The 25558-nt window shown below is 43.8% G+C and overlaps 1 protein-coding gene across 4 annotated transcripts in view; it reads right to left on the reverse strand.

Annotated features, from left to right (window-relative positions):
- Window positions 1-18727: 18727 nt before the first annotated feature.
- The window catches only part of PLEKHA8 (pleckstrin homology domain containing A8), a 33968-nt gene continuing 27137 nt past the window's right edge, over window positions 18728-25558 (reverse strand). For all 4 annotated transcript variants that reach the window (XM_073333583.2, XM_073333584.2, XM_073333586.2 and 1 more), the window contains one exon: window positions 18728-25472. In XM_073333583.2, coding sequence (XP_073189684.1) covers window positions 25275-25472 — 198 coding nt within the window. In that variant the 3' untranslated portion in view covers window positions 18728-25274. The remainder of the gene's footprint in view (window positions 25473-25558) is intronic.

The raw sequence follows: 25558 nt of genomic DNA on the forward strand, positions 1-25558 counted from the left end.
AAGGGGTAAGAAACTCTGCCATACCTGCTGACTCTGTGTGTGCTCTGGGGCTGGAGAACCCACGGAAAAAAAATAGTGATGCTCAGCACCCACCGGCAGCCCCATGGATCAGCTCCTCCCCAACCCCCACAGTGCCTCCTGCCCGCCGCGATCAGCTGTTCAGCGGCATTCAGGAGGCTCTAGGGGGAAGGGGAGAAGTGGGGTGGGAAGAGGCAGGGCAGGGCAGGGGTGGTGTCTTGGGGGAAGGGATGGAGTGGGGGTCAAGCACCTCCTGGGAACTGGGGAAGTCAGCACCTCTGAACCCTGCCATAGGCGGACATGAGTTCTGAAAGGGAGGAAGATAGTCAGAAGGGAGAGAGATGCATGAGCAATCAGATGAGAAGCAAGAGAATGGGGCAGAATTGGAAAAGAAGAACAAAAACCACACAGGTTTCAGAGTAACAGCCGTGTTAGTCTGTATTCGCAAAAAGAAAAGGAGTACTTGTGGCACCTTGAGACTAACCAATTTATTTGAGCATAAGCTTTCAAGTGAAGTGAGCTGTAGCTCACGAAAGCTTATGCTCAAATAAATTGGTTAGTCTCTAAGGTGCCACAAGTACTCCTTTTCTTTTTGCAAAAACCACACAATTGGTAGAAGAGGGTGAACAGGATCCCCACTAACAATGACAGCTGAAAACAATGAAAACAGAATTCTTTGTCTTTAATCAGCTTAATTTTCTTTCTTTGTGGTCCCCAGCCTCTCCTGAATATGCTGGACACCCCATAAGCCAATGAGATGATAAATTCTCCCTGTGGACAGCTTCTGCCTGGTCCAGCTCAATGACATTTCTAATTTAACCTCTAACTGATTCCTACTTAAGATTTAGAGAGGCAGCTATACTATAAATCAGAATAAATTTTACATCCCAGCCAGCATGTCTCTAAGCCGGGGGAGGGAGCAGCCGCCTGATACAACTGCCGCTTTGAGTCTCCAGTTCAACCCCCAGGCACCAGTGCATTCTGGAACCTTGCTTATTTCTATCTGTCCTGAGGAAGGGAATATACATATTTTTAAACAACAACTGACTGTTATTCAATGGAGTTTGCTATACAGGGCAGGAAATCCCCTGCAAATGAGGATTTTAAGTCTGTAGGACTATTCAGATTTTGAAGTTATTATCAAATGTCACATTCCAGGGTGCAGTCCAGACAAGTGAGAGGTTGTCACCACCTGCCCTGTAACCCTGAGTGCCTCACAATGCTTTGCTGTTGGTGTGCCCAACCTGGTCATCTCAGAAACAGCCTACCAGCATGCACCACTCTGAGTATCTGTGTCCTGCAGCTATGACCCACCATCCTGTCAGCAACTCTCCAGGCACATTCTGGCTTCCATCAGCCTGGGTTACTTCTTGCAGTTTGGCCCCCACACGCTCCCAGTCCTGAATTTCCCCCGAAGTGTGGGTTCTGCACTGTCCAGCCTTCTCCTGGGCAGGTTAGGGCTGAGAGGCCTATTGCCCCTGTAAGGGGTCAATATCCAACAGTTTGCTACTTTAACTGGAGTTACCCAGCGGCTCAGTTTCAACACAACTCTGGAGTAGTTTTGATTAGAAAAATAGAACAAGATTGTTTAACTACAAAGAGAGAAAGATTTTAAGTGAGTACAGGAGAAAGAAAGATAAAACGCTTTCTAACAGCTAAAACTTAACAAGCTAAACTTGGTTCAAGATAAAATCCTTACCACATGTTCCCAACAACATTACTGACCAAAGTCTCAGGTCAGGGTCTTCCCCAGAGTCAAAGGGCTGGTTCTTTTGTCTTTTTATGTGAAAGAGAGAGAGGTGGAGAGCTCAGGAGAAATGCCCCTCACTTTTAGAGTCCAGTCATCCTTTGAAGTGGATTCTTCTGAGGATCACCCTTCAAAGCACAGTTTATTCAAAGAGTAAAAAAGGCAATGGGGAGTCTGGTGGTGCAGGTGGCTCCATGCGCCTCCTTCTCCCCTGAGTGTGCTGAAATGCAGTTTTACCTCATCCCCTGCCATTTTCCCCTTTTGCTGCCTCAAGGACCCTGTTTACTGCTTGTAAGTAAATAGAGATAAGCACACATTCCTCTGTTTAGGATAGGCCTCTTTAACAACTTTTGCCTGTGTGGCTTTGAACATGTGCTAATGATAGCATACAGGGGGCATTAATAACTTTACATACATTTCCCCATGATATTATTGACCAGCAAGTTATTAGTTTTCAAATGATACCTCACAAGGCACATTTTGTATCAAGATTATTACAATGCTGTGTGAGCTGTGAATACAGGGGTGCTTTCAGTCACATCAAAAGGAGGGGGAATATAAGTTGGAGTTGAAGAGAGGTAGTTCAGAACGGACGAGCATCACAGGGAAGATTTCCTGTAAATAGAATACAGCCAGCTTCTCTATGCTTTTTGATTTATAATATGTGAAGTATAATTAAAAGCTGGACTTCAGCTGCATTGCATTAATGCATTAGACTAAAGAACCATGAACCATCCGATAGCAGCAATGATAGTGTTTCACTTCCGTTTTACTGGCTCCAAGCAATTAGTTTTAAAAACATGGTTGCAAACAGTGTGATAAATCTGCTGCTGCTGCTGCCCTCTTCTCTCTTACTAAGTGTAGTGAAGGGGGGCAAATGCTCTTTATGCACCAGGATTTTGTTCTAGTAGGACAACATCAGGTGCAAAGCCTTGTAGGCTTACAGCTTCTAAATAAAGATAAAGGCACCTCGCCTGGCTCTGCACATAACTAGGAGTCTCAGGATCCCTTGTGGAGTTTGGTTTGAGCTATCTGAGATCTGTAGACCACTGTGCTGCGCGAGTTTAGAAGGCACAAAAAGCTCTTTGTTCCCCTGTCCCATGAGATGCCCCCACATTGTCTGACAAGGAGTTACCTGCATATAGATTTGCAGAGAGATAACCACTTAGGGGCACATTCTGCTATGACTTCCACTTCACGCAAACCCACGGACTTCAATTAGTTTGCTCTGGATGTAGGCCAGCATGGAATAGGGCTCTCAGGGTGCACAAATAACACACTTGTTCTTCATTTATTCAACATTTACGTGTTGGAATAAAATATTGTTTGGATGAGACAAATAAGGTGAGAGACAAATCCATGCCTTGGTTACCGCTACGGCCCCATGTACTTGCATTAATGGTTTTTGAAAGAACTTTTCTGGCTCTGGGTGGGAATAGTGACCTCTTCTGGAAACCCTCTTAATTGAAAGCACAGTGCACTTACATGTACTTAGATTGTAAACCCTTGGGGGCAGGGACTGTCGTTTTGTTCTGTGTTGCTACAATGGGGCCCTGGTCCATGGCTGGGGCACCAAGGTGCTACCACTGTACAAATAATAATAATAACTGCCTACAAAATACTTGATCAAGGGATGAGCATGTCTAGGTCTTCATTTATGTCAGTATCCCTTCTTATTCTTCAGGATCTACTGCTTCTCACCTGCTATGAGAAAGTGGTACTATGGGGTTTACAATGGTACCTATTGTAATGGCTGCTGAGCACCTTATCAGTGTCAGTGAATGCTATCTCCAGGAGTGCAAGAAAGGTGGTACCCTCCGGTATCCCATACCTGCAAGATATTTCTAGCCTGATTTCTAGCCTCCCTGATTGGAGGACTGAAAGTTTTTAAACAGGAACATAATCAATGAGTTATGAATACTTATGTTCACACAAGAATGTCTTGTTTGCATGTGACTATGGTATCTGTGCAAAGAATACTCATCCCTCTAACATCTGAAGAACAAAATCCCATTCACATGAATGTTTGTGGAAAGCAAGTAAAAGGGGCATGTGCAGGGATGACCTGAACTTTTGTCTTCTCCCACCCTTTGCCTCTCCCCTCTCTTTTGGCTGTTGCATGACTTGCTTAGCCATGCTGAATTTAAATAATATAGTTTTCGTGGGCAAAGGTGTTGCTCCATTCAGTGCTGCAAGGCCTAAGTGACTTAGATGGCTTTCAAAAGTGCCTTAGGATCCTGCGATTCATTGACTTTCAGTGAGACTGGCTCCTAAGTGCTCAAATCACTTTGAAAATGGAACCAGGGATGGCCCTAGTTACTTTGCTGCCCAGGGTGGAAAATACTTTCAGGGACCCTGAACAGTCAAGCCAAAAAAAAGAAAACCAACTCCCTGATTTGTTGGAAGTTGTTGGTGCCAGATTGCCTGCCCTTGAGGTCAGTTCTGAATGGACCGTAGCTATTTAAGTCAATGAAGACCAGATTCTCAAAGGATTTAGGCACCGAACCCCTGCTGATCTGGGCCATAGCTTTGCAACACTGAGTAAAGTAATTCCTTTAAAAAAATGTTGTTTGCAGTGGTGTTGTAGCCATGTTGGATCACAGGATATTAGCATGTCAAGGTGGGTGAGCTTCTCTCTTTTATTGGCCCACATTTTGTTTTTGAAAAAGACAAGATTTTGAGCTCAGTGTAAGCTTGAAAGCTTGTCTTGTTCACCAATAGAAGCTGGTCCAATAACAGATATTGTTTCTTTAAAAATCTGGGCCTTTGTTTTTATTTGTCTTTATGAGCGCCTTGCACATTTTGGGTGCTTGAAAAATACTAAGTGATACATTGTTACATATGCTGCTGAACTAATGAATGCACTAATAAACACACATTGTTGGGCATATTGTACTCACACAATCAAACGATGTCTAAGTTTTATCACTAACGTCAATGTCCACTGGATCAGGCATAAAGTTTGGTGATATCATGTAGCATAATGTAATGTTATTCTAGGATGAGGAAGTAGACAGATATGTGACAAACAATTTTAAGATTCCCCCTTCTTCCCACACTACATATGGTTAAAAAAGGATGACAGATTGTATTGGTAATATGGCTTAAATCTTGGAAAAATTGAAAATTGACCTTTTTTTTCTGGTCCAGTGAGCTTTTGTCCAGTCAGCTGTTCTGAATGTCCAGAGAGCAAAATGTGAAAACCTAGGTGCCTTAGAATGGACTCCTAACTCCACATGTAGGCATCTAATCATAAGTGGCCCAATTTTTCAAAAATGCTGAGTGTGACAGATACTACAATGACATACCGTAGCTTTGGTAGAACATGGTGTATTCCAATGTTTCGCAACCTTTCCAGACTACTGTACCCTTTCAGGAGTCTGATTTGTCTTGCCCCCAAGTTACACCTCACTTAAAAACTACTTGTTTACAAAATCAGACATAAAAATACAAAAGTGTCACAGCACACTATTACTGAAAAATTGTGTACTTTCTCTTTTTTAGCATATAATTAAAAATAAATTAATTGGAATGTAAATATTGTACTTACATATCAGTGTATAGTAAATAGAGCAGTATAAACAAGTCATTGGCTGTATGAAATTTTAGTTTGTACTTCGATAGTGCTTCTTATGTAGCCTGTTGTAAAACTAGGCACATATCTAGATGAGTTGATGTACCCCTGGAAGACCTCTCTATACCCCAGGGATACACATACCCCTGGTGGAGAAAATCTGGTGTATTCAGTTCAGTGGAATCCCCAGAAATCTTTTACTTGGTATGCACAACCACACTCACCCCTGTCCCTGAGGACTGGGCCTGGCTCCCTGCTCTGGGCATTGCAAACCAGTGTGTGGGTCACAGCACCACTTAGGTTTGGCTGGCTGGAAGGCCAAATGTGAGTGGCTCCGTGACACTGTGCTTCAGGACACAACACCACTCAGTTTGGGGGCTGTCTTAACGAGGTGGCACCAGGCAAGCAGCCCCCTTTGTTCCCTCCACCCCGAGTGATACTGTCTTCCAATTGGCACCCGGTCAACGGTTCGCACCATGATGAGTACGGTGAGTACAGTTGCAGGTGTAATCCACACACCTTCTGGGCGTGGTCCTCTGTCCCATCTAGTGGTACTGAGACCACTTAGCGAGAGAGAGTAAATGAGTCTGCTCCTCAGCCTCAGCTAACAGGCAGTTGGCCTTTAGCTCATGAGGTAGCTCCAGAGATTCCCAGTTCAATCCTGCCAGTCAATGACCAGGGCCTGTTAGCATTACAAGTGGGGATTTCATCCTGGATTTCAACTGGGAAGACTCTGAAGCTTGAGACATGCTTCCTCAGCTAGGGGAAGTATGGAACCCACACAGCTTCTGGGTGCGGTGTTCTGTCCCATCTAGTTGCACTGAGACCACCTAGAGAGAGTAACTGAGTCTGCTCTACAGCCGTTTGGCTTTTAGCTCATGAGTTAGAGGCTCATGCACTTAGCTCCACAGGTCCCCAGTTTGATCCCGCCTGCTGGCAACCAGGGTCTGTCAGCATTAAACAGGCACCACTGACTAAGTTTGTGAATGGTTTATGTATCATTGTGGGCCAATGATTGTATTCTACTCTATGTGGAGGGTGACCACAGCTCCTCCGGGAACTAAAATCAGTGGGCACTGATTGACATTGTAACCAACCACAGAAAGGTTACCCACTCTGGTGAAGCTTGCATATACTGGTTCAAACTGGGCTGTCAAAGATAAGCAGACAAAGAAAGGGCTTTTTTTATAAAAAGGCTGAATTTAAACTGACACAGAGCCTTTCTTTGATTCAACAAATGGACAGGACCTTCTGTCTATGTGGGTAGCCCAACACTTGTGGAAAAACTCGAAAGACTTTGGCTCACTAGGGCCCCATAAGAGTGATGGGTGACCTCCAGTAAACTGTTAGCATGAGTATTGGGACGTTTATTGTTTTTATATGTTTTCTCTACCATGCCTTGCCCTTCTACAGTACTTGCTTTCACTGCTGTTTTACTGCTTTCACTTACTGACAATTCCCTGCTGTCACAGATCGCACAGACTACCACCATGTTTGTCACTGTTTCAGGGATAACTGCACCTGTATTCCCCCACTGCTGTCCCTCAAGGACACTCGCTTCAGGTTTCAGGCTCCCAGCCTTCATCTGGGTGGAGATCTGTGTCTTTCTTCCTCCAGAGAGGGATTTAGGCATACAGTCTCTTTGTACCGCCCTGTGATTTCTCCAGCAGGTCTTACTGGGATCCAGCATCTGCTGTTAACTCTTTCTCCAGGGGCTACAACAGTGCATTCCAATTACCAACCAGAAAGCAAAATACATTTATTCTTATGGCAAAAGCATCACAGAAAAAAACATATAAAATCAATACACATGCCTTAAGCTTACCAGAGGTTACCCATCAATCTTATGGGGCTCTAGTAAGCCAAAGTCTTTCCCACCCTTTGCAAAGGTTGGGCCCCGCCTTACAGAGAAGGTCCTGTCTGTTTGTTGAATCAAAGGAAGGCCCTACGTCAATTTAAATGCAGACCTTTTTATACCAAAAGCACTTTCTTTGTCTCTTGGTCTCTGAAAAGCCAGTTTGAACCAGTATATGCAAGTCACCCCAGGAGGTGGTACCTTTCTGGGGCTAACAGCTCCAGCAACTTGCCTTAATCAGTGCCCATTGTTTTTAGTTCCTGGAGGAGTTGTGGTAACCCGCCCCCTGGAGCAGAAAACAGTCAGAGGCCCACAGTGATATACAAACAATTCATAAACTTAATACAATATGTTCCCCAAAGATACTGCATGTGGCTGCAGCCATACTAAGGCCCTGCAGCTCCCATCAATTTCAGTAGGATTTGTGAATACACTGTGCTTCCAAAAATCAGACCATGTATACTTAGGGGTCTGAACTTGGATTCAGGAGACTAACTTTAGGCACCCAAGTTTTGAACATTTTGGCCATAGCTTTTAAAGGTCTCAATTTTGGTTTTAATTTCTTCTCCAGGAAGACAATAACTTCTATGCAATGGCATGCAGCGTTCGTAAGCTTACTGCCTAGAAGAGCCACAGAGCTTACCTGTTGTTACTTATGGTGACTACAAGATTTGGAATGACTGTAATTTATTACGGTCACAATGATTGGAATGAAGTATTTGTCTGGATACCTCTGCATATACACGGTGTATGCCTATGCCTTTCGGTAGGTCAGCAGATCGATTCACCCTCTTCAGCTTCTTTTTTAGTCTTGATGCTTCATTGCATTCAGGAAATTCAGTTGCCACATGATGTGCAGGAGATGTTGTTATGTGTCAAGTTCAGCAGGGTGTTGTATCCCTGAGCCCGCTGCTCAAATATCAGGTTACAGAGAAAGCACTGTAAGTAAGCCATGGTGAAGAGACAATGGCACAATGATGAACAGCTTCTCAGTTGCAGGAAGGAGGTTGGGTACCAGCTGTTAAGCAAAAACCAAGTGGAAAACTCTGACCTATAGGAAACTATGTGAGGCATGTCTGGTCTCTGAAGATTACAGATGAGCTGACAATATCAACACTGGAAACAGATGCTAAATTAATTGGAATAATCTTGGCTGAAAGCCATAGTCAGAGAGCTGTAGCCCCAACAGGAAGACAGATCAATACAAAATGCATCAATACACTTCACATTTATTTGCATCTCAATATACTCAACTGTTCCCTCCCTGGCATAGCTGCCGGTAATCTCCCCAAGCAGACACACAGATACATCTCTCTAGAAGCAGCTGAACGTATCTGTTTCCTTAGAGTTAGGACTGTGCTAGCTTGCATGGTGATCGAGCAGGGAGCTGAGTCTAAATTGTTACTTGGTAACTGGGGCTTGGAGTACTGGAGAGAGTCACTGATCTCCATTCCTGCTGCTGCAGGAGAAGCTCTTGCATCGCTAGTGACCCCTTACCAGAGGAGTATGAGGGGTATCAATAGATCCCAGAGAAACCTTAGCCTGCCCTGCAAGCCAGAACAGCAGCAAAGCAAGGTGGAGCCTGTTGCTAAGGGTGGAGGTTAGGGAAGATGTAAGAGATCTTTAACAAAAGGGCCTTGGGAAAGCCTTGCTCCCCAGTCCGCAAACTCTGGCCTGGATCCTGCACTGACTTCAGTGGGTGCGGTGGCATTCAGCATCTCTGGGACCTGAGCCATAGAGGAGTATGAGAAGGGGTTCCCAGGCCTGTGCTTATTTCTATTCAATGAGACACACCTTTACTGTCTTTTTTCAGAGTAACAGCCGTGTTAGTCTGTATTCGCAAAAAGAAAAGGAGTACTTGTGGCACCTTAGAGACTAACCCCCAGTTTATTTGAGCATGAGCTTTCGTGAGCTACAGCTCACTTCATCGGATGCATACCGTGGAAACTGCAGCAGACTTTATATATACACAGAGAATATGAAACAATGCCTCCTCCCACCCCACTGTCCTGCTGGTAATAGCTTATAAGCTTATTAATACCTTATAAGCTATTACCAGCAGGACAGTGGGGTGGGAGGAGGCATTGTTTCATATTCTCTGTGTATATATAAAGTCTGCTGCAGTTTCCACGGTATGCATCCGATGAAGTGAGCTGTAGCTCATGCTCAAATAAACTGGGGGTTAGTCTCTAAGGTGCCACAAGTACTCCTTTTCTCTTTACTGTCTTTGTTATTCCAACCCTGAATTTAAGTTTATTAAGTATATTAAGGTCAGGCTTGACAAAGCCCCGGCTGGGATGATTTAGCTGGGGATTGGTCCTGCTTTGAGCAGGGGGTTGGACTAGATGACCTCCTGAGGTCCCTTCCAACCCTGATAATCTATGACTCTTAAACATAACTCTTAACAGCTAGTTGGGTCAAATTTTCTCAAACTACTAAACAGAAAAAAGAAAAGTTTGTATTAATCAGGTGTGGCAACAGGTGGGACTGAATGTGGATAACGAAAAGATATAAATGTAAATGTCTGATTTAGTGCACCTTTCCCTGTTCCCTGTTTTTTTTCTTCAACATCTATGCCTGAGTCTTCCCTTACCCAGCCAGTTCGGAGAATGGCAAATATTCAAAGATAACTTACCTCCCTAGAGCTGTGATTAGAGAAAGAGCAAAGAGTTAACAGACCAAGCTGGCATTCAATGCTTGTGCCTTGGTTGTAGTTTTGAACTACAGGTTAAGGGTCTGATTTTTGTAAAAATCTGAATTTCAGTAGCTGTTTCCATTCCCACTGGCTGGTAAAGGGTGCCCTGCCGTGCAGCCCAGCATGAACAACAGAGCAACGTTTTCAACCAGTCCAAAGGGACAACAAGTAGCTCACATTTGCACTCTGTGTTTCTGTATCACTCAAACTTTTGGTGTCATAAGGCTTTCATGGACTTTCTCCCTCAAGGTAAAGTCACTCAGCTCAGCTTGGCCCCAGAAAAGAGAAACAAGGAAGAAACTCCAGAAGAGTAATTTAAAAAAAAAATCATTGCTAAGTTTCTAACAGCTCCTCTTTAGGTTTCCCAGTTTATCTGCCATACATACCCAGCCCCCATGTCCCCCTATAAATTTAGCACTTTAATTTGTTTGTTTGTGTTTTGGTTTTTTCGAGCAGTGGTGCCCAGTTTCTTCAGGGAAAAAAAACCTTTGAAAAAGTTTCTGTCAAAACCCAGGACCTTTTAAACAATGAACTCCACAAAGACACTGTAAAAGCTGCAGTGGGTGCAATGGTGTTTAACATATGTATTTATTTTTTCCTCTCTCTCCCTTGCTTCAGCTTATTCATGATCCTGTACCTGCAACAAGTTCTTAACCAGAAGTACTTACAGCTACGGTAAATTTATCTTGAAGTTTTGTGTTTGTGGATGTGGGCTCTGCCATGCGTTAGACAATTGTGCATATTTTAAAAGGAAGCCAGGTTGCCTCCCATGCAGTATTCTTGTGTTTGGATTAATACTATACAAGTGACAGCCACTTCCACTGACCCTCATTCTTCATCTCAGACCAAAATTATTTTCTTGCAGCACAAATCCGGCATTAAAGCTCTTCCATTGTTACAAACCTACACCTGAAATGCTGTGGCGTTATTACTGAGGTTACAGAAAGTGTTAGGCTTGCTAAATAAATTAATTCCACATTTTTGAAAAGCTTCCTTCACTTTTGCTTCCCTCACTCTGGTTCTTGTTCTCATGTTTGGGCCTTGGTGGAGCAAGGGTTATACCCATTAGTTAATTCTTAAGGCCATTTTATACAATAAAACATTTTGATACAGCACAGCCTTGCATCCCTTATTAAGTTTACAGTAGGAGTTCAGCCAGAGAGAACATTTTTATAGAGGTGACTGCAGTGACTCATACTAGCAGATAAGATCTCAGCCCATATAAGTATCTTCCTCCTGAATACAGTGTATTCTTTCTGCTTTGTTTCTGCACAAAAGCAGGATGAGATGTTTTAATTGTAAAGTGAGATAATACAGAATTAGCTGGCTGGGGTGGCAGGTATCATAAGCCACAGAAGGCTAAGGCTGTAGCCTTGCCCATGCTCTGCCCCCCACCTCCCTGCCCTGAAGTTGGCGGGGGCTCAGCTCGAGCTGTGGCCTGGAGTTTGGGGCTTGGCTGGTGGCCAGGGTCTAGGGTAGCCAGTGCTCGGGCTGGCCTGGGGTGGCTCGAGCTGGCTGGCGAGGGTTGGGCCAGCTGGCGCAGCCCAGGGTGACTCAGGAGTCGGGCCTGCCAGCAGGGCCTGGGGCAGCTCAGGGGCCAGGTCAGCTCAGGGTCGGGCTGGCCTGGGGGTTGGGCCAGCCAGCACAGCCTGGGGCGGCTCGGGCAGGTGCAGCTGGGGTGGCTTGGGCCACGGGGGACTCAGGGCTCCAGCCACGCAGGAAAGGAGGGGCTGTTGGGGGGAGCTTTAGGGGGAAGGGGGCTAGCCTACCCAAAGGTGGGGGTTCACCCAATGCCCACACTGGTAAAAAATCAGGATTACTTCTAATTTTGAACCGCTGTTCTTTGACGTGTTAGCTCACATATATAATACTTAGTCCTGCCTCAATGCAGGGGACTGGACTAAATGACCTATTGAGATCCATTCCATTCCTATGATTCTATGATATTTGGCATATGAAAACATTGTAGCAGTGATCGTGCAGCAGCCCTGAGAACAGCTTGCTGTGTGTTCCCCTGCAGGCCCCAGTCATGAGCTCTTTTTATTCCTAGGGAGGAAATGTGAGAAACAACTGTTTGTCATGCAGCTGCACCGCACACAGATTTTTGAGTCAGGTGATATCTCTCAAGAGGACATGGACACTTTCGTGTTGTTAAAACTGCTTATTCCAACTTTGATTTGGACGCTGAAAATGAATTCGCTGTTGCAATTGTATCTTCAGTCCCAGTCTCACCTGAGAAACTGGGATAATTAAATATCTTTAAACATTTAATGCTAGTGAAAAAGCTAAACAGATGTGATGCCATTTTTAAATGGATGTCGTTGTGTGTGTCGGGTGGGGGGGAATTATTATAATGGTTTCTATATTTGTAAAAATCAGCAGGGCTGCCCATACATAGGATTGCTGAAACATGGGAATTTCCATACTAGAGCAGACTGGTAGGCCATGTAATCCAGTATTCTATCTCTGTGTGTGGTCCTCAGATGCTTCAAAAGAAGGTGCTAGAATTTCTGAAGTGGATAATAGTGACATTACCTAGAGATCTGCTCATTGCCGCATCACTAGTATACGTACCAAGTATCTCTATTATTGTTGCCCTTGCCCTTCCTCTCCCATTCCCATGGTCTATTACAGGTACTTGTGGCATCTTGTCTCATGTGCATTCACTAACACAAAGCTTTGTTGAAGAAGAGTGAAGGCTGCTCAGTGCCTCCAACCCTTCCAGAACATGGAAGTTAGCAGCTGAAAACTGAAACCTCTGAAAACCAGAAAATACACTCAGTGAAATAAAATGTAAATGTTAGAAGACCAGGAAATGCACAGTGTCTCCCATGCCATGCCCCACCAATAACCTTAGCTCTGCCCCTTCTTTCCCTACAGTGAGTCACTCAGGGAGCTCAGAGTACCTTATACCTCCCTCAACCTAATTGCAGTATTGCCAATCACCAAAATTCTAAAATCATAGATTCCAAGGCCAGAAAGGACAATTGTAATTATCAAGTCCGACGTCCTGTATAACACAGGCTGCAGCCCTTCCCTCCAAATAATTCTGAGAGCAGATCTTTTAGAAAAACATCCAATCTTGATTTTAAAATTGCCAGTGATGGCGAATCCACCACAACCTTTGGTAAATTGTTCCAATGGTTAATCACCCTCACTGTTAAAAATGTACATCTTTTTCCAGTCTGAATTTGTTTAACTTCTAGGCATTAGGTCATGTCATACTTTTTGCTGATAAACTGCAGAGCTCATTATGAAATATTTGTTTAGGTACCTACAGACTGTAATCAAGCTGCCCCTTAACTGTCTCTTTAGGTCTATCACAACAATGCATTAATTGCAATGCTTTAATTATACTTGTGGATATTCTCTGAACCCTCTCCAATTTATTAACCTCCTTCTTGAATTGTAGGCACTAGAACTGGACACACTATTGCAGCAGCAGGGGTACAGAGGTACCTGTGCTAAATACAGAGGTAAAGTTACCTCTCTACTCCTACTCAAGATGCCCTTGTTTACTCACCCCAGGATGGCATTAGCCTTTTGGCCATAGTGTCACACTAGGAGCTCATGTTCAGCTGATTATCCAGCATGACTCACCGAATCTTTTTTAGAGTCACTGCTTCCCAGGATAGAGTCCCTCCTCCTATAAGTATGGCTTACTCACAGGCACTTTGTTCTTTGGCCCTAGATGTATACATTTACATTTAGCTGTATTCAAAAGCATATTGTTTGTCTGTGCCCAGCTTACTAAGCGATCTAGATCACTCTATGTCAGTGATCACTCCCCCAATTTTTGTGTCATCTGCAAGCTATATCAGTGCTGATTTTATATTCTTTCCCAGGTCACTGATAAAAATGTTAAATAGTGCAGGGTCCCAGACATTCATAACATTGACCTAAAAACCATGAGGTTCTTTAAGAAGACTAAATGATGGTTTCTAGTCTGTTTCCTGATTTTTGAGCTCCCCCTGCCTACCCACACTGTGTGTGACCGTACTGCCATCTCCTGCAAACTTATTGCAAGCAAGATCTTGCCACCTGCTCCAGGCATGCTCCCAATAATACAAAGCACCTTTCTGACAAGGAATATCCCCCAGGGACCTGCAGAAGTTAGTTGGTGCCCCCTACCTTTGTGTGCGCCATGCTCCTGCTGCTCTCTCACAGGAAGCCATCAGCTAGGTTTTGGGAAGCAGAGCCAGATGCTGGAATTTTAAATCCTCCTTACTCCTGGTCAGGAGAAGCAGTCATGCCTCCAGGAGGAGGGGAAGCCCAGGGTTGCAGGCAAAGGCAGGTGATGATAGAGTCTGAGCACTGAGGGCAGCATGGCTCCAAGCAGCTGCTGGCTGGTAAGGGAGCCGTGTTCAGGCATTGTTGAGGGAGGTATATCTAAATGCTCCCCTTTAACAATGTGCCCAGGTAGAACAGCGAGAAAGGGGGAAGCAAGGGGGCTCAGCCTTACCTTCCCAAGGACAATGGGGAGAAGTGGAGATGGAATTACCTTGCTTTACTTCACAGGGTGGGAAGAGATTCCTCTCAATTGCAAGAAGCTAGTCCCTGCCTTGAGAGGTAGCCACAAGGGCTAAGACAGTGGGAGGCAATGGAGGGGATTGGGGAAGTAGGTAACTGTTGGATCCAAAGAGGGGAGGACTGTGAGGAATGAGTCAGGAAACAGGTAGGTGCTGGAAGGCATTTTAAAAACAGGTCATTTTGTAGGGCTCTATCATGGGAAATCTTTTACCAAATGATCCCAAATGTGCACCTCATATTCTATCCTGGACCCTCAATGTTTGAGGCTCTCTATTTCTGACTCTGCTTTTTAGCGAACTCTGAAAATTCACCTTTAAACAGAAACACTTATTTCCTGCCTCTAAGCCAGCTCCTACTACTGTTCCATATGAAGCTTTCAGCGCTGTGGGCTACCACTGAGTAAAACCAAAAATGACCAAACAAAAATCAGTCATTAGATTTTAATTAGAGAAATGGGTGCTCAGCACCACCGAAAGTCAGGCCATACATTGTGAAAGAAAGATTTTGTGAGGCAATGGCTGGGGGGAGGAAGAAGGAAAGAGCAGAAGAGGGGCTGGAATACTATGGTACAGACTAATCCAAAATAGACTAATCTGAGCCAAACTGCACTGACACTTGTCTTAAACTACCATCCACAGGATTAGCAAAATCAGCTAAAAATAAGCTTTAGTTAAAAGCTGGCCAAAACTATACAGGAAACCTTTAAAAGCAGCTGCATAACACAAAAGGATGGGACCTTACATGTAATTGTTTAAAAAGTTTTACAATTATGCAGTCCAATTACCAAAAGTTAGAAAAAAAAATACAGATTACTTATTAAGTGATTGTCCCCTGTCTTATTTAATACACTCTGTTGATGTATTAATGGCAAGTGCAAGGTCCACACCTTATCTCCGGGTAGTCTCATCCACAAACGCAAATTCAGCTACTATCTCCATGCAGAGGGGAGGGGCTTGGGCACCTGACTGGCAGGCTGGAAGGAGGTGCCTACTTTACACCCTCTCTTAGTGCTAAGTGCCTAAAACAGGCCACTCCTTTCTCACCAAAAAAGAGCCACGGAGAGACTGAGGCACACCCCACCCCACCGTAGCCAATGGCCAGGGCACTCACTCACATGTCGGTGACGCACTTTCAAGTCACTGCTCTGTATGACTTGGGGCACAGACTTGGATCCAAGTCTCCCACGTTCCCCTTGAGTGTCCTGGCCACCAGGCAATGTGGAATTCTGGGGTGGGTCTCTCACCATCTCTCCCATTGATGCTGTTCCACTTTGTATAAATAATTAAATATTCACTGGGCCAGTGTGGGGGACGGGGACGGGGGGGGTAAGCAAGAGATTGACTCTGCACCGCAGTGGGTAGGCCAGTCACCAGGGATATGGAAAAGTCAGGGTCAAGTCCCTGCTCCAAGGAGTATGCACAAACACAGTGGCACCCTTTCAAGAGGCGACATTGAGAGGCCTACCCCAGAGTAGCCAAGAAGCTGCTGGTAGGACACTCAGCTAAGATGTGGGAGACCGGTACTTGACCCAAATCAGGCAGAAGGGGTATTCAAACCTGGGTCTCCCAAACCACTGGACTATTGGCTATAAAAGGACCCACAGCCAGCTGCCTTTTGTGCAGATTACACATGCTCTGAGCACTCTGGCCCCACTGGGCCCTGCAGAGGTAGGTGTGAGGGAAGAAGGAGAGCTACCTAATTTGATATCCCTGCTGTTCTTAGGGATAGAGTTAGGATTTAGGGGATTTGTGCATGCTCACCAGCAGAAACTTAGGTGCCTACAGTCTTGGGAGGCAGCTGAACGGCAGTGGAACCTAAACATTGGACGTAGGTGCCTAAAGCAACAGTTGGGAGCCTAAATCCTTTTGTGAATCTAGCCTCACAGAGAGGGAAGCTCATGCACACTCCCCAGGTATTGTGCAGCACATACTGCTGGAAACAACTTCTCCTGTGTAAAAACAACATGTACAGTGTTCTGTGGTCAGTCAGAAACACTAATAAAAACAGGACCTACCACCTTGCTTTTCAAAACAGTTTGAAAAGTTAAGGTACAAATAATGTGCGTTATCAGGGGGAAAAACTCCACCATTTCTTAAAATATATCTGATTTACTGTAACAACTGACAGCATGGTTGATACAACAGGACAACCCACCACTCCATCACTGGACATTTTCACAGTAGATGCTAGGACATTATTTGCCAGATTTTTGGATTATGAAGTATACAGAATCCACTTGGTCCTGCAGATTGCTGAGAGCTTGTGAACTCAATAGAACCTTTTCCCACCCATCCCACTAAAAGTAGGGAGGGCCCCCTACTATGAAGAAATCTGCCATGCAAGCATTCCTTTAACTCACACTGGGTGAGCACTGGTAAGCAGGGGTTGGGTGGGAGGAAGTGGGAATGCAGGGATGGGCTGGAAGACAGGTTATGGTCAGGGCACAGTAGTTTGCATGCACATGATACTGAAATGATGGCATAGCAGCTGATTTTGTGATTTGCAAGCCCCTTCCTCTGCCATCCTGGAAGCACTGCCTTACCTGATCGTGTGGGAGAGCTAACCTTTGGAGAGATGGCAAAAGTGGTCCTGGAAGGTCAGCCCAAAACATGGAAACATTTCTGGCAGCTCCCCTGAACCCACCATTGACAGCCAGCTGCTTAGTGCCTGTGGTGCAATATTCTGGTTGGCCCATCAGCATGCAGCGCCTGAGCCTTCACTTTGCCATGAGTAACAAGGCACCGTGCTCAGAAGCTGGAATGGTGGCACACCACTGCACGACTAAGCCTCTAATTATTGTGGGATCCTACCTCATTAGGAAGCAGCCTCTGTGGTTGTTGGCTCACCAAAGATTTGAGAGCCTTTAGCTGTGAATGTGAGACTGCTGCTTGGTTCAGAGTGTGTAATTCTCTCCTCCCTCATTCAGATGTGGCTGTGCATGATGGTTGGGCCTGTATGTACTCCAGAATGTGGCAGTCACCTCTGTACTCACTAGTTTCTTCTAGCATGTGCGTCGGTCTCTCTCTCTACTTCTCCCAAACCCCTCCAGCTGAAGAAATGCCTATGAGCAAGGGACATATTTCAGGCATCTTCACTCCTGAACTCTGCCATGGAGGACAAGTTGGCTCACTGAGCCAATGGTTTCCATTGTCCTTCAACTCACACAGAAGGATAAGGGAGTGCCTCCCCTCCTGATCTGGGCAAGAGAGACCCCTACCACTTGCATTTCTCTCCCATGGTCGCATACAGAAGAGACAAAGAAGAAGTGAACTTCTCTCCACTTTCCCTTAACATTTTTAAAGGGACGAGCCAGCTATTTCGTTATTGATATGTAGCTATATACTAGGTAAGATATAGGTATGGATTAAGGCAGTAACGCAAAAGCCTACAGGCCTCAAGCCTGAAAAACAATAGCTTAGCCAAACCGATGCCTAAAACCTAAAGACTTGACATAAGCAACCAACCAGTAAGTGACCCTATATCATGTCACAAGATAGAGTGCTGTAAAAACAGGTATAGCTAAACTGCTGGCAGGTGACCACAAAATACCAGTTTATGCTAGTTTTGGATATTTTAAGATAGGAACATCAGCAGATGGTCAACTGCAAGAATGCTATGGTAACCAGGTAATGTATATGCTAATTTAGTTGAGGTAAAATAGTAGGTAGTCTGTAAGAGGACACCCCAACATTGTTAGGATGAGGAAATCTTGATATTGATAGGGGGTTGAGCACTGTTATGAATATGTATGGTGACCATGCAACTTGTAATAAAAGGGCCAACCTAGGCCTAAGCATTTGGGATCTTCCTGAGTATGCCACAGTGATGACCACTTGCTGATCATCTATGTTACCTACTTCAGTTTTCCGCAAAGGATAGTGCGAGTATGCAAGTGGTGGACATTGTGTATTATCTCTGTCTACTTTGCTATGTTGCAGGGTTTCTGATATTGCTGGTTGTACTAGTGAAAGTATCACAGATTCATAAGGTCTTCCCTAAGTGTGTCTCTTGCATTTACACAGGGGTCTTCATTCTATCAAGAATTCTCTGGCCAATCTGGAGGCAGTGGAACCCTGCCAAACCATGGCATATTAAACTGGAAACGCTAAAGGATATCTAATTAACAATCAGGCAACACTTGCCTTCATCTGTATCTAGGAATGATGCACAGAAATTCCTCCAGCTCTGGAGCTGAAGAAACTCTCTCACCTCTCAGTTTTATGACCTTAGCAGATAGTGGGTAATGTTTTGGGAATGAACCATATCTATGGTCTTCAGGAGCTTTTCTGGCCCAGGAAGCCACAAATATTTGCTGGCTTCAGCTCTTAGCAAATCATTTTTTATTATAAATCCAACAGTTTCCATTGGCATGAACATTCTCATAAAAAAAAAAAAAGATACATACAGGCTGTTTCCACTAACCAGAACTTATTACAGTGCCTAGAATAATGGAGCCAAGACTGGAGCTTAAGCCCCACCGTATTTACAAGTAATAAATAAAAATTATAAACAAAGCTTCTTAGGAAACCATGCAGAGAAAACGAAATTTTAAAATAGGCATATTTAAAAATAAGTTTATTATCGCTAAATATAAAAATCTGACAGAGTTCTTCAAACATTTCTCAAAAACAAACAACAAAACTAAATCTTAAGTATGGAATATAATTCTGTAGAGAGAATCAGCATAGATTGAAAGCAGGTTGGTGCCTGACCTGCTTTCATTTGGTCTAGTATCAATGTGTTTACAACACAGAGGGGTTTGTTCATCAGTCAAGACAAAGTAAAATAAAAGGCCACATACCTTCTCTCATCTTAAATACTATACATCCAAGCAATGCTCACTATAAGCCTAGTTTAATGTTCATAAAATTAATGTCCAACATGTCCTTGGAAAAATGAAGGAGCTGGGAAAGGAAAATGCACAAGCAAAACACTTCACTTTTCAGTTTTGTTATTTTATTCTTGAGTGTGATTTCCTTGCTCTAATTAAGTGTAACTACATGGAGACATGATAAAACACAACACTACATAGGAACCTCAAATTGTTGTGATTTTTGTTTAAAGGTGTCAAAGAGCAAATATGGGCCCATGAATGTTAAGACTAATTAGGATAAACAAGCTTAGAGCTAAAAACCTAGTCAGGATATTGAAACAGGGAAAATTAATAAGCCTTTGGGGCTTCTGGGGTGTCCCTTTAGTTATAGAATAAGATAAGTATATTAAAAATAGCTAACATCCACATCTTGAGCAAGTATGCATTCTAATGCAATGGGGGATTTGTGTGCTTAAATCAGGCACGTGCAGAAATGTGCATACACACACACACACTGACACTGGTTTTAGACCCTGATTCAGGAAAACACTTAAACATATGCTTTAGTCCATCCATGTTCAGGACAGTCCTTAGATGTGTGCTTAAACATGCGTTTTAAGTGCAGTCCTGAACAGGAAGACCTTCCTAAATCAGGGGCAAAATTAAACTCTAGACCAATGGTCCCAAAACTTTCTACCTCGTGACCTTCCCATCTAACAGTGCCGTCCCCCCCAGGCTGGGAGCCAGTAGCAGAGCGTGGTCACGGTTAGGGCTGAGGCTGGAGCCATGGCAGGGCCAGGAACCACAGCTGGGAGCAGAGCCATGGCTGGGGCCAGGAGCTGGGAGCCACGGCAGGGGGCAGAGCGGCGCTGGGTGGTGCTCCCATCCCTGCTGTACCCCGCCCACCAAATGTTCCTCCACGCCCACCTAGGGCAGTGCGCCCCACAGTTTGGGGACCACTGCTCTAGACAATGAAGTCCAAGTTTTCAAGTTCATTATTTTGGCCATTTTGATCTCACAGCACTGTTTAAACCCTCACATGAACCATGGGTACTTCCAGACTTACCACAGGATAGTTTCACTTGTGTGCTAGGAATCCATCCTCTCCCACAACGCTACCCCACTACACAAGTGATTTTTATACACTTGGAGACCACATGGAAGCCAAAAGCTTTTAGTTTTTTCAGGGTAGGGTGGTCCTGGATTCAGTTGTGCTGTCTGTCTCACCTTGCCTTCTTATCAGCACTTTGCAGGCAAGTGGAGAGAAATGAGCCTCTCTTTGAAACTGTGCTTTTACCAATAAGAGCTGGAAACTGTCACTACTGAAGTGTATTGATTTAGATTTCAAAGGTCAAATTAAAACTTCCCAGAGTTTTACTGTGATTGGCAAAGCACTGCAGTGCCAGGGAGAGACACTTCAAAAAAGGCAGCACATTCTTCACAAGCCCCCTTTCGCTTGGCTGTCCAGCTTTGACCTTGGGCCCATCTTCGAAGTCTCTGTTTTTAATCACTTTAATACAGTGGCATTGTGGCGGTTTCGAACTCCCCAGGAGTTCTACAGGAGACACTGTAGCCTGAAAGCAGCATAGCCGACTGCAAAGCAGGCATGAGATGGGGAGGTCAGGTGAAAGGGAATTTTTAGCCCTGCAAGGGCTTGGCTATTGCTTGTTACAGAGCTTCATAGGAACTCAGGGTTCTTTTAACCACCTTTTGCAAAAACCAAACAGAAGCTTGAAACACAAGTGAGTGGAGGAAGTCCAGTGAATGAGGGGAACCCTTATTTAAAAAGAAAAGTATTCTATAATGGCCACACACCCGTGAAGTGCAGTGTCGACGTAGGCATAAGCTACAGCATTAGACCCGACCTGGAGAATACAGCAGCACATCTAAATACATAAAATCTTGCAACTACAAAAAAAAGTTTGACAATTCTTAAACCACAAAATATGTTCAATGTAATGTAAACAGTGACTGTACTGTCGCCCAAACTATTGATTTACTATAAATTTCTTTTACCAAGAGTGAAAACATATGGCCCTTAAAATACCAAACACTTGTTTAAAATGCACTTCAAATTTAAAATTTTGCTTTTAAAAGTTAAGGGTCATACTATAACATAAAGATGAGCCTCCTGGGTATGTTTCAGTGATCCATTAATCTATACCTCTAAACACTTGAGTATTAATAGTTCCCCAGAGCATACCCATGGTGCCTTGATGCTAGGGTGCAGCCACATGCAACTGTTGATTATGGTGTCTTAAAGTATTGAAAAGGATGTTAGAGTACGTTTGTTTGAAAAACAGCAAAAATCAAATCAAATAAAAAAAAAAATCTCATCCACTTCTAAGCAGAACTCTTTATTTGAATTATTGGGGAGCTCTGCTCTAATGCCAGTGGCACTGTATTACAAAGAGATATGACCTTTATTAAAATATGCTGACAGCTATTGTTCTCTACAGTATTTGTATCAGATTGCTTTGGGGTTTATCACGTCTTAGCAAACATGTGCATTGGATAGTCTGTGCTAGTGTCATACTTTTTGCTGGGGTTCTGAACTGAACTATACCAACTTCTCACAAAAAGCAGCCTTGTATTGTAAGCCGACTATATTTTTGCCATGGCTATGTAGAATCCCTGAGAGTATGCAACTGCCAGACAAAGGAAATAACTGAAAGCATTTCTAAAGGAAACAGATGTAAAACTTCAGACTGATAAATTTTAACAAATCAATGCAGTTCATGTAAGGTATGCAAAACGGCTATAACAGTATCAGCATGTGGGAGTAAAAGCACATTTTAATCTTGTAGCTGTCAGATCAGTTCCAAGATGCATGCTTGTTGCTTGGCTGTGAGGCAAGCACAAATTCTTTTAAAACTAAAGAGTCAACCCACTCTGGGAAAAACAACACCATATTTTTGTCTCTGAACTTTAAAATGATCAGTGGTGTTAGTCAGAAAAATAGAGAAGATTCCTTTGATTTAGGAATTATAAAGAACAAGTGCCTACATATTGGGCCATAGCTGGCAATCTGATATATTGGATAGTTACTTCAGTTTTGTCACTGTTTCCCAAGAAAGCCCCTGACCAGCAATTGTAAAAGAGCTAATTCTGCAAGGAAGAATGGAGACAAGGAAACTCTTCAGAAGAGGAGTGTGCCCCACATAAGCAAAATAATTTATTGGTCTGTCTGCGTATCAGATGCAGGAAAATGTCAGTTCTGAAGTTAAAAAAATTAAAATGAGGTCACGAACGGTGTTCTACTTTAGAAATGAAAATCCTTTCCCTCTTTGCACCGGTAAGTTTGGATTTTCCCCACTGGTAAAAGTGTGAATGCTGGGAACCGTCCCCCACTATGAGAGAAGCTTAGAGCAAAAGAAAATTCCACTTTTTATTCATTCTAACTCCACAATTCGTTTCTTTTAAAATTTACTTCATAAAAGAGGATCTCTCTGTCCTTTCCTCCACTGTGTGAAAATGTAGTCTCTACTTGTGCAATCACTATCTTCCCAGAGCATCCTGAAGAGAGTTATGAAGCCAACGTCGAAACATCACCTCAGTGAAGAACCTTAGCTGTAACCCTGAAGAAACCACTTACTAGGGGGCATGGCCTGGGGTTGTTCTATTGACATTTGTGTGGATTACTCAGCATTTATGCTAAAGAGAATTATATGTGTAAATCGCAAGGGTAGCTGGCTTCATTCTTAGTACTGCAGCTAGTGGAATAACAGAAGCAACCTCTGGCCAAAAAAAAATATTCAATTCTATATGCAAGCATGAATAGAAAATGCCTCAATTTTCAAAGGGGCTCAGCACCCACAGCTCTGAAAAGAAAAGAGAAAAATCAAGCCAATTACTATTTATCTATTGCTTTTGGTGTCTACCTTCAGGCACCAAATTTAAAGTTTTTGGTCTTTTCCTATAGCTGTTTTGTGCTTTCTTCCAAGTTGGCAATTTTTAGTATTCCCTGGATAGAATGGTTTGAGCACTAAGTATATAGCTGTGCTTCAAACATGGAATTATGCTTAAACAACCTGTTCTATAGGAATCCAGGCACAGGGAGCACTGCACATCACTAGAATTCCTCTTGGTATCCTTGATTTGCTGGACCTAAGTAAAAGCATTTCTCCTGCGAGATGGCAACAAAAATGTCAAAATGTCCCTGAAGAGTTGTTTTCTCCTCTATTTATAGTGGCTCACCACTCTCCCAAGCCCTTCATTCTAAAGTGTTCCTCCCTTCTCTCTAATGTACAATGTGAAATTCACCCCATGCAGAAGGCCAGCAAAAGTCCTATGCACTAAAGATCTACTTAAACCCTGAAGTGGGACTAAACAGTCCAAATACCTTGTGCTGGCCCTCTACACAAAGTCAAATTTCACTTTTTAATCATTTGAATAACTACAGGGAAAGCTATTAATTCTTGACTCCAACAGTACCAGTGGACCTGTTTCTTTTACTTGTATCAGTGGGAGGAAAGCATGGCAAAAATCCCCATTATCCTTAATTCACAGTCAAACCTAGACACTTTTGGATTATATACTTATAGCTACACTAATGTGTGATGGTTTTATGAAGAACTATAGTTCCCCCTAGAACTGACTCATTTCAAAACCAGCCTTTTATAAACCCCACTGGCAAAAAACAAAACCAACACCCAGACCCCCTCCAAATGCTAATCTAGAAGCATTTTTATATAACTTGTTAGATTGCTGGTTGTGTTTAAACCACACAATACCCAGCAGTAGTTATGGGATTTGGTTTTGAATAGGGCCTTTAAAAAGAAGGTTATAGGCAAACTTTTCAAAAGCACCTACGTGACTTAGACACTTACAAGTCTACGTCCCACTGACTTTCAATGACTTAGGGGCTTTTGAAAAGTTTATTCTGTCTGTTACCTGAGTAAATACAACAGGACCGATCTTCAGCTACTGTAGATGGGCGCAGCTCCAGTGGAAACAATGGGGCTTTGCCAATTTACATTTGTTGAGGATCTGGCCCAACAGCTCCAGCGCTTAGCACTAAAGCCTTGTTAACCACACAAGGGCAAAGGAAGCAGTCATGATACTAGTACCAAGATCAAGGTGATGCATCTTGACAACCTTCTCTCCTTCTGCCACGTAGAGGCCTCCCCCTGCTGGGACATCAGCAACAAGGCTGGCATCACAGTGAATTTAAGGATTATTTTTCTGTCTGTCTCTCTCACACACACACAGACAGACAGACACAGACACAAAAACAGGATGAGGCAGGAGGAGCTTCTTCGTAGAACATCTCCAGGAGCCTACTAACACTGAAAGACAACTCTGTTTTCATGGACCTGTGAGGAGGTGGACAGTACCTAGGACAGCACAGGGAGAGCATGCCTAGTGTGACAGGGTGACCCTTAGGGGAGGCCAAGGGACCCTGGCCATCAAGGCAACACTTGCAGTAACAGTCTTTACTGCAATTTTTTTTAAAACAGGGCCGTGAGTAAAATCAAGTCACTATATAAAACACAAGGATGCAACCCAAAGTTTACCTCAAGATGGGACCAGACTGACCACTCAGTTAATCAGGTAGAGAGTTCTACTGCCCCCTCTTCTGCTATCAGTGCAGCACAGCTCTCACTAGCTCTGCGCCTCCGCTAACACAGACAGACAGAAGACCAGTGAAATGGAGACTAGCATCACAGCACGCGGACAGGCACAGAACAGGGTGAGGGCAAAATGACGACATCAGCACAGCATCAGTGCTCCCATCAAAGCTGCCCCTCCGCACTCGTGGTGCTAGTAGTGTGCACTGGAGAGAGAAGGCCTAATTCTGCTCTGTTACATTCATGTAAAAAGAAGAATTATTTAGCCCAAAGGTATTCACCATGCAGACAGTTGCAGCCTTCAAAGAAACAGCACCGCTGCATTTAAACACAAACAAGGATTAAAAATACACACGCACACCGATTCCTCCACCTCCCATGCTAAGGAAAGATACAACAAAGAGAAACGGCATTCAGAAAAACTCGTTAACAAATGCAGTGCCTGTAGTTTTGAGGTACTGTGTCACTGTGGTTACACCACCTCATCCGACTCCAACCCATGTACTTCATAGAGAGTGTCCAAGATATTCAGCTGCTTTTCCATGGCTGGCAAGTAAATGTGGAGGTCTCTCTGCATTGCATTATAAAAAGCTTCTTCCTGATTATCACACTTCTTCACAGACAGTGCTGCCACAAAGTCTTCATACGTTGGTGCTGCCCTTAAAGCTAACTGGGAGAGGAACAGAAGTTCAAAATCTCAGACTTGAAAAGTGATTTTTGATACTTCAACTTTTGTGTCCCCATTATGAGACACTT

The sequence above is a fragment of the Lepidochelys kempii genome, chromosome 2 (assembly GCF_965140285.1).
Source record: "Lepidochelys kempii isolate rLepKem1 chromosome 2, rLepKem1.hap1, whole genome shotgun sequence".
Lineage (NCBI taxonomy): Eukaryota > Metazoa > Chordata > Testudines > Cheloniidae > Lepidochelys > Lepidochelys kempii.